The sequence below is a fragment of the Fringilla coelebs genome (assembly GCF_963513975.1).
Source record: "Fringilla coelebs genome assembly, chromosome: 25".
In the NCBI taxonomy this organism is placed as follows: domain Eukaryota; kingdom Metazoa; phylum Chordata; class Aves; order Passeriformes; family Fringillidae; genus Fringilla; species Fringilla coelebs.
In genome coordinates this window covers 1,770,090-1,779,380 of record NC_140051.1, presented here as the reverse complement: position 1 = coordinate 1,779,380, position 9,291 = coordinate 1,770,090, and the positions used below count along the sequence as shown (strand labels likewise).

Genomic DNA, 9,291 nt, shown 5'->3' with positions numbered 1-9,291 from the left:
TCCCAGGGCTAAAAACGCCGAGATTTTGGAGCCAATCCCGGGATTTTGCACTTAAAGTGATCCTTGCAGTCATCCCTTCCTACTGAGAGCAGCCAGAATATTTACAAGAGTTAGATTCTAGGATATAGAATAGAGATTCTATAGTTAGATTTAGAATAGCTAGATTTCGAAAATAGTTAGATTTAGAAAACTGGGATTGGGATGGATAAAATAATTTAGTGGTTGGCTGGAGCGGCAGGAAACCATAAAGCTCATCCCGTGTTCCCGCGGCAAATCCACGGCTGGGAAAGAGAAGGAAAAACCTTAAAAAACCTTTAAAAACCTTTAAAAAAAAATCCGAATATTTATATTTAGAAAACTAGAATTGGGATGGATAAAATAAGTCAGTGGTTGGCTGGAGCGGCAGGAAACCATAAAGCTCATCCCGCGTCCCCGCGGCAAATGCACAGCTGGGAAAGGGAAGGAAAAACCTTTAAAAAAATAAAATAAAAAAAAAAAAAACCAATCCGAAATGCCCAGCTCTGGGCTGGATCCGCCCGTGGGTGGCTCCTGGTGGGCGGGGGGTGGGATGGGGACATAAAGCGGCCCCGGGGGACGCGGGCAGAGCGATGCGGGGCTCGGAGCGCGGCGCAGCGAGCGGCGGCCGGAGGAGAGCGCTCAGCGCCGGGGCAGCGCGGGGCCGGGGCTGAGCCGAGCGGGAGGAAGAGGAGGGAGGGAGGCAGGGAAGGAAGGAAGGAAGGAGGAGCTGTGGCTGTCCCGTCCCCGGCGGAGCGATGCTGGCGGCAGCGGCGCTGTGCGCGGCCGCGCTGGGCTGCGCGGCGGGGGCGCGGCTGCTCAGCGGTAAGAGGGGCTCGGCATGGCCGGGCATGGCCGGGCATCGCTGGGCATCGCCGGGCATCGCTGGGGATCGCTGGGCATCGCTGGGGATCCTCTCTAACCCCAAAAGATCCCCCCGGCCCCGCCTCTGTGGCTGGGAGGGTCGGGATGCGCGGGCTGCTGTCGCGACATGGGCAGGGATGCTGTCGCTCCGCGGTGGTGCAGGGGGAGGTTGGGTTTGGTCGTTCTGGAGGTCTTCTCCAACTTTTCCGGCTGATCTTCCCCGCCGCCCTGGCCTGGGGAGCTGGCTGGAGTCAGCGGGCAGATCCCGAGTGCGGAGATAAAGGGGAAGGAACACAAGGAATCCTTTCAGCCTCGCTCAGAGCTGCACATTCCGGGTCCTAAACCCAGCAGGGAAATCCAGCCAGGAATCAGCTCCAAGTAATTTCCTCTGCTGAAAGCAATGGCAAGCTTGGCTGATAAGGCACAGACTTTCTTCCTCTTTTTTTTTTTTTTTCCTTTTTTTAAAGAGGAAAGATGTGTTTGTGTATCAGAGAGGAGCTGAGTGCAGTTTTTGTGGCACTGTTTCTAGAGGGTTGCAGATGTTTAATGACACTCTGCTGTCTGTGTTTTCCTTTTGCCTCTCCCAGCAGCAGTGGACATTTCCCTCAGAAGAGGTAAGGGGCTTTGCCTTTTTCTCAGAGTGTCAAATTGCCAAGAGAAGCACAGGCTATGCTAGAAATGTGGTTTTTAATAGTGCTGTCGTAGTAAAAATCCTGCTCCTATTGTAATCCCTGTGCAAAATACTAGCAAGCTCCATTTCTGGCTATTTAACTGCCGAAAAATTCCAGTCTGGAAGGTGTTTAAACTCCCACTCCTCCAGCGACCAAAAGGATAAAGTAAAGCCAGCAATGATCCCATGGCAGGGTTTATAATGACCTGACCTTGTATTATCCATTTATTCCAAGCACACCACAAGTGTTGCTGAATGTTTTCCTTCTGTAAAAACAAGTAGGTTAGCAGATTGTGCCTGCAAAGAAATATTTACTGAGCAAAACAAAACTGTTTGTTTCCACAGTCTAAATATTGGGACTGCTCTGCTGAAAAAAAACAGCCGAGTGCATCATTTTGGATGATGTGTCTTTTCACTTTGATCTTCCCCAGGAACCAAAATAAGCTCTGCTGCTTCTGCATGAGACAGTCCTTGGCTTGTGACAGCCTGAAAACAGACATTGTTTACTCCCTGGGCAGGCAGAAACGTTGCAGAGCTGGAAACTGGGCTGTGGGAGCTCATCTTGTGATCCCCAGCACAGACATGGGAAAGGAAAGAGTTTGAGGTTGGGTGTAAATCAGAAATTCTGCCCTGTGAGGGCGGAGAGGCCCTGCTTGGCCAGAGGAGCTGGGGATGTCCCATCCCTGGGAGTGCCCGAGGCCAGGCTGGACTGGGCTTGGAGCAGCCTGGGGTGGTGGCAGGTGTCCCCAGGAGACGGTTTTAGGGTCCTTTCCAACCCCAAACATTCTGGGATTCTATGGTACTGCAATATCCATTGAACTATTGCATATAGATATATCTATATTGCATATCTGTATTATATCTATATTGAATATAGATATATCTATATTGCATATCTATATTCTCTCTATATTGCATATAGATATAGCTATATTGCATATCTATATTCTCTCTATATTGCATATAGATACAATATATTACATATATTGCATATAGATATATTATATCTATATTGCATATAGATATATTATATCTATATTGCATATCTATATTCTCTCTATATTGCATATGGATATATCTATATTGCATATCTATATTATATCTATATTGAATATAGATATATCTATATTGCATATCTATATTGCCTATAGATATATGATCTCTATATTGCATATCCATATTATATCTATATTGCATATAGATTTAATATATATTATATCTATATTATATTTATATCACACATAGATACATTATATATTATTGCCTATAGATATGTCTTGCATAAAAGATAAATTCTTGCTGTCTCTGCTTGTACCAGGAAATCTCTAATTTTGACCATTTAACTCCTTAAAAATGATCATCATTTTTAAAAGCCTCTTTGAACCCTTGCAGGGGAGCTTTGCTTTTTAAGAGATTATGCCAGAGCAAACTGATAGATGCAGCGTTTCTTTGGGAGCTGGGCACTCCCAGGATCTGCAAATCCCAGAAAAATTGTGAGGGATGTGAGCAGGACATGAAAGGACCTAAACTTTGAGATTCAATAAAAACTTGGAGGTGCCATTCTCCAGCTGTAAAACAGGAGCTTTTACCTGTGCTGTACTTTCCATATCAGCACAAAACTCACCCAAACCGATGTTTTACCCTGATTTTGGTGCCGTTCCCGTGACAGTTTTCTCTCCCTCCCCGCAGGGCAGACGGTTTGCAGGCGTGGCACGCAGAAGCCCTGCTACAAGATCGTTTATTTCCACGACGCCTCCCGCAGGAGCAGCTACGAGGAAGCTCACCTGGCCTGCAGAGCGGACGGGGGACACCTGGTCAGCATCGAGAGCCCAGCGGAGCAGAGGCTGATCGAGTCCTTGATCAGGAGCCTCCTGGCCTCAGATGGAGACTTCTGGATAGGGCTGAGGAGGAGGAAGGAGGAGGGGGACAACAGCACGGACTGTCACAGCTTCTACTCCTGGTCAGATGGGAGCTCGTCTAAATTTCGGTGGGTAGCTGGGAGTGGCACTGTGGGACTCAGGAATTCAGGATACCACGAAGTTTATGGCTGCTGTCCTGAAAAAGGGAAAATTTTATTCCCTGCTGAAGATTCCTGTGCTGCAGATCCCATAAAGTTCATGCCTGATGTCCTGAATAATGAAAAATGTGATTCCTTTACTGAGGGAATAACATTTTTTTTCCTGTGAGACAGCAAAATATTAGAGCTGCAGCATTTATTGCAGGCATGGAAAACTAAAGTTTTCACAGCACTTTTTAGATTTCTGCCTCCTTGTTTTAAGGAACCACAGGATTTTTTATCATTAAATTATAAAAGCAGCAACACTGACACCAATTTGTGTCCTTGTATCAGACATGTAAAACCCCCTTGAAATTTTGACCTTTTTGCTCTGAGAGCAGCCCACAAGGCCTTTCAGTCACTCAGAAATGCACAAATAAAAGCAGGTTTTAGCATTATTTGAGACCTTGAAGTCTCTCCTGTGGCTCAGACATTGGGGGTGGATGATGGGAGCCTGGAACCAGAATCTGCTGCTGAGAAATAGGCACAGCTTTCCTGCTTTCCACTGGGGAGACACCCTTCTTTCTGCTGAATTACAGAGCCAAGGAGAGCACCAGGGGAGGAATAAAGCATTGGAATGGTTGGAAAAACACCACTTCAAATGGGTGTTCTCCCACCTCAGGATATCTGGAATTATTGACGCCCTATGGATCAGCTCGCAGCAGATTCTTGGCAGGCAGAGCATCGCTCCAGAATCAGTGGGGATTGAACAATTGGCACAATCAGAGCAGTTTTAGAGGCGTTTTCTGAGCTGCATAAAAGATCTCCCCACCAGCAGGGGTTTTACAGTGCTGCCTCCTTCCTGTGCACTCCTGGGAAAGCAGCAGGGATGGCTGGTGGTGAGGTTTATTCTTAAAAAACAAAAATAGTAAGAAATTACCTGCAAGAGCGTGGTGGTGTGTTTCTGACAGGGGAAGCCAGGTTCTGCTTCAGATTTTTCATTTTCTTCATGAAATTGGTGCCAAAATTTTGCAGGCGCTGAGAGCGAGAGAGCAAAAATGATGATTTAAATTAAATTTAAGCGTTAAAATTGAGTTCCTCTGCAAGGCTCAGTGAACTCAGGAGAACTTGGACTTTCCCTGCACAATTGCAGCACATTTTGAGCTACTTTAACGTTCAAGAAAGGATCTTGTCTACAAGAAAATAGTGAATTCTAAACCCACATCCTTAAAGATGTACCTGGGGACCAGAACTGAATCCTCGTTCCTGGTTTATTCCATGGTCTCCATGTTCATTGCCACTACATTGAAGAAATAAATTCGTTTAAAAATAATTATAAAACTTTGTTAATTGCACTAGCTGAGACCTTTTGGTAATGCTGGCTGGGGCAGGAAAGAGGGAAGGGAAATTGTGAGGAGCTCAGCCCTTTGCTCGCTGATATTTGTTGAACACCTCGCTTGCAGGGTTTGAAAAATCTGAATTAAAATACAAATAACGTCATTTCATCACTCCCATTTTCCATTTTCAGTGGAGGGACATTTCCCTTCAGAGGGAAGGGAAATCGTGAGGAGCTCAGCCCTTTGCTCGCTGCTATTTGTCGAACTTGCTGGCGGAGTTGGAAAAATCTGAATTAAACGAACGAATACCTGCACTTCATCACTCCCATTTCCCCAGCAGAGGTGCAGGGTGTGCCACAACCCCTCCAACTCTGCTTTCCTCCCCCTCCCAGCTGCTGGCAGGTGCCCTGAGGTGTTTTTTGCGTGTCTCCCCAGGAACTGGTACCTGGACGAGCCGTCGTGCGGGGGCGAGGTGTGCGTGGTGCTCTACCACCAACCCTCAGCGCCCCCCGGCCTGGGGGGGCCCTACATGTTCCAGTGGAATGATGACAGATGCACCATGAGGAACAACTTCATCTGCAAATATCCCCTGGGTGAGGAGGCTCTGGGGGGCTGCAGAGCCCCAGGAGGAGGAGTGAGGAGGGCGGTGGCTGGTTGGGAAAATCTGGATTGAGAGCTGGCCTGCGAGACAAGCTGAGTGGATAGAATAAATAACAAATGAGGATTGAATAACAGTTGGTGATTTCTGAGTGTATCCATAGCAAGGCTGGGAACAGATCAGCAAAGAGACATGAAAATGTTTGTAAGCTGGACTATGCATAGGTAAATACGTATATGTGCCTTATTGAATTTCTGCAAAACTCGCAGAAATTTCTGTAAGTTTCACAGGAATTCTGTAAAACAGAATTTCTGTTTCGCAGGATTCACAAAATAAACTCTGTAAGCTTGCAGAATTTTCTGTAGAACTTACTAATTATATTGATGCTAATTGCTTTGCACCAATGAATAAAATGAGTTATTGTGGTGCAGTTAATGATTTAAGATCAGGCTTTGTTAAGAGAATATAAACTGGAGAATAAAGACAGAATAAAAATTTCTTCTCCTTAGATACTGATCACGTGTGTGTGTGAATCACATCCAACCTAACAGGGACAGGAACTCCCCCCCTCAGTTTTTAATTCATGCAGCAAATGAGGAAAAAAATCCCAGTGTCTGTAGCTGCTTGTGGTTTGCAATAAATAAATAAATAATAAATAAATTCCCTGAGGGTTTTTGTGAGGAGTGTGAGGTCTCAGACTGGGGGAGAGCACAGAGGAGCAGTGCTCAGGTGGGAAATGGTGCATTCCACTCATGGGGCAATTCTGCATTTCTCTTTTCTTCCAGAGAGGCCAACAAGAGCTCCGATAGACAACTCCCGAAGAGGTGAGTTGGACATATTTGTTTGGGAATTTAAAAATAAATTATTAAAATAAATATTTTAATTATTTAATAATTAAAAAAAAATATTTCCACTGCTGGCTGGCAGTGGAAATACTCTGCCATTCATTGTCAAGGCCACCCAAAAAGAAGCTCCCCTGCAGTTTGCACTTCCCCTGTGCTGTTCACTGCCCCATCCTGCAGGGAAAATCCTGCAGGGATTGAAGTGCAAGAATCCCAGTGCAGCTCACACGTATTTGCAGCTCTCAGCCTCTTCAACCTCCTCTCAGCCTCACTTTTTTATTATTTAAAAAAAAAAAAAAAATCTGCAGTATTAATGAAGCTGCTTCTTTCCAGCTGTGGCAACAGAGCCCTGGAAGCCGAAATTCCCAGAGGAACACTGGAGGAAAGGTGCCAATGGAACAGCTGGGAGGGCCAAAGGTAAATCCTGCTCTCAAAACCTCATTTCAAGGGTTTGGCTCAAAATGAGGAAGGCTGGATATAGAAAACAGCCTCTGAAAAAAAAACTTCCATTAATATTTCCCAGGACAGAATAAGGAGGTTGAAATGTTCAAAATCCAAAGCTCTGCCAAGTGTTGTGGGTGTGAAAAAGCCACTTTTATTATTGAATTATTTCTTGTGAATGTTATCTAATGAATATTATATTATTATTGTGAATTATACTATTATTATTATATTATATTATATTATATTATATTATATTATATTATATTATATTATATTATACTAATATATTTATTGTGGGTGTTATATAATGCATATTATATTATTATTGTGAATTATGTTATTATATTTCTTGTGGGTGTTATATAATGAATATTATATTATCCCTGTGAATTTTATTATTATATTTCTTGTGAGAAATATATAATATTATATATTATAAATATATAATATTTATTATTATATTTTTTGTTCATACACCTGTGATTAACCATGAAAATCTTGCCATTTCTTCTCATGACCCTGCTTCATTTTTACCCCCAGAACCTGTTCAGGGCCTTGCCTTCATCCTCATTTCCAGCATTCCTGTGCTGCTTCTCCTGCTGGCCATCACGGGCATCTCCTGCTTTTGGCTGCTCATGAAGAGGTGAGTGGCACTTTTGTGTTCTGAGTCAGCAGTGACACCTTGTCCTGAGCACAGCTGATTTCACCATCCTGTAAAAAGCTCTGCACAGCAGCATTTGCAGCCAAAGAAATGCTGCAAAAGTGGTGGTGATGCTCCAGGCTGGGTTAATTGGGAAGTAAAATTCTAAGTAAATCACATTATAGTCTTTTCTTGCATTCACAGACATAGCAGGCAGGAACAAATACCACCAAGACTCCCAATTTGATGTGTTAACCCTTCTACTTTCCTTATTCAAGCTTTGAATTATCAGGAGTTCCCCTTCAAAAGCAAAAAATGCAGCAATGGAAACAAAACTGGAACAACTTGGAGCAGAGAATGTTTAGCAATGTCCTCTCCTTGCTTTCCCTGTGTGCACAGCAGCTCAGGGAGGAATGCTGCCTGGGGTTTTGGGGCTGTCAGGAGGAGTTTTGCTGCCCCAGCCTCTGAGCTCAGCAGGTCCTGGAATTTTCCAGGAGATCAGCCTGGAATAAGGAATGTCCTGAGCCCAGCTGGGCTCTAAGCCCATCACCAAATCAGAGCTCTGCTGTTGGTTTGTGCTTCCCTCTGTGCTGTTTCATGGCTTTTCCCTTTTCCCTGCCCTCCTAAGGAGATGGGAGCTGCTGGATGTGTCCCTCAGCAGGTCCTGCCAGGGGATTTTCCAGGAAAGCATATAAGAATAAGGAATAAGGAATGTCCTGAGCCCAGCTGGGCACTAAGCCCATCACCAAATCAGAGCTCTGCTGTTGGTTTGTGCTTTCCTCTGTGCTATTTCATGGCTTTTCCCTTTTCCCTGCCCTCCTAAGGAGACGAGAGCTGCTGGATGTGGCCCCGAAGGGTGACAGGACCTGGCTGCCCCAGCCCGGCAGGGACAGCCCCAGGCTGGACATCTCCAGGGTGATCCACAAGCAGTCCGAGGCTGACCTGGCTGGGGCCAGGCCTGGCACAAAGAATTCCTCCTTCCGTGCCCACGAGGGGCTGCAGAGCCCCTGCAGGGACCCCCAGGACCCCTCCAGCAGGGGCTGGGTGACACTGGCCAGCACGGAGAGTGGCTTTGTCACCAACGACATCTACGAGCTCTGCGGGGACCGAGTGGGCAGGAGCAAGGAGTCCAGCTGGGTGGACAATGAGATTTATGGATATTGAGGAGATGGACCCCAAAAATCTCCCTGGAGGTTGGATTTTGGGAGTCCAGCTGGGTGGACAATGAGATTTATGGATATTGAGGAGATGGAGCCCAAAAATCTCACTGGAGGTTGGATTTTGGGGGTTTTCTTGCCCTCTGTATGCACTTGTTCAATAATGGAGTGTGTTGTGGTGTTGTGAGGTTCCCCAGGATGAGGTGAGAGGTGAGAATCTGACTCCGTGTCCTCAGAAAGCTGATTTGTTATTTTATGATAGGATATTATATTATATTAAAATAAATTATGTAGTAAAACTATACTAAAGAAAGAGAAAGGAGACATCAGAAGGCTGGCAAGGAACGAAAAATAAAAACCTGTGACAGTCTCAGAGTCTGACACAGCTGGCTGGGATTGGCCATTAATTAAAAACATTTCACATGCCAGGTAAACAATTCTCCAAATCACATTCCAAAGTAGCAAAACGGGGAGAGGCTGAAGTTTCCCAGCTTCTCAGGAGAAAAAATCCTGGTGAAGGGATTTTTCATAAAATATCATGGTGACAGTGCTGTTTGTCCTGGTTTTGCATTGTGCCCTTATTCTTCTATTTTCTGCAAGAATAGGGGTTTTTAAAGATCCAAACTGAAAGGAATGTACAGATTTTACCTTGCACCAAGCCCCCAGGAATGGCTCGTGAGCAGCCTCCATCCCTTTTTGTACCAAAGATATGCCTTGATCCTGAAGGA

General features: G+C 45.1%; 1 protein-coding gene across 1 annotated transcript; it reads left to right on the top strand.

Annotated features, from left to right (window-relative positions):
- The first annotated feature begins 764 nt into the window (after positions 1-764).
- Positions 765-9,291, top strand: LAYN (layilin). Its single transcript, XM_084221647.1, has 7 exons — positions 765-840; positions 3,239-3,536; positions 5,318-5,475; positions 6,266-6,304; positions 6,656-6,739; positions 7,307-7,409; positions 8,231-9,291. The coding sequence occupies exons 1-7, from the start codon at positions 774-776 to the stop codon at positions 8,568-8,570; spliced, it is 1,089 nt and encodes a 362-aa protein (XP_084077773.1). The 5' UTR covers positions 765-773; the 3' UTR covers positions 8,571-9,291.

Coding starts and splice junctions, on each gene's coding strand:
- LAYN (XM_084221647.1), top strand. CDS start 774: ATGCTGGCGGCAGCGGCGCTGTGCGCGGCCGCGCTGGGCTGCGCGGCG. Junction 5,476..6,265: donor CATCTGCAAATATCCCCTGG/GTGAGGAGGCTC, acceptor CTTTTCTTCCAG/AGAGGCCAACAAGAGCTCCG. Junction 6,740..7,306: donor AACAGCTGGGAGGGCCAAAG/GTAAATCCTGCT, acceptor TTTTACCCCCAG/AACCTGTTCAGGGCCTTGCC.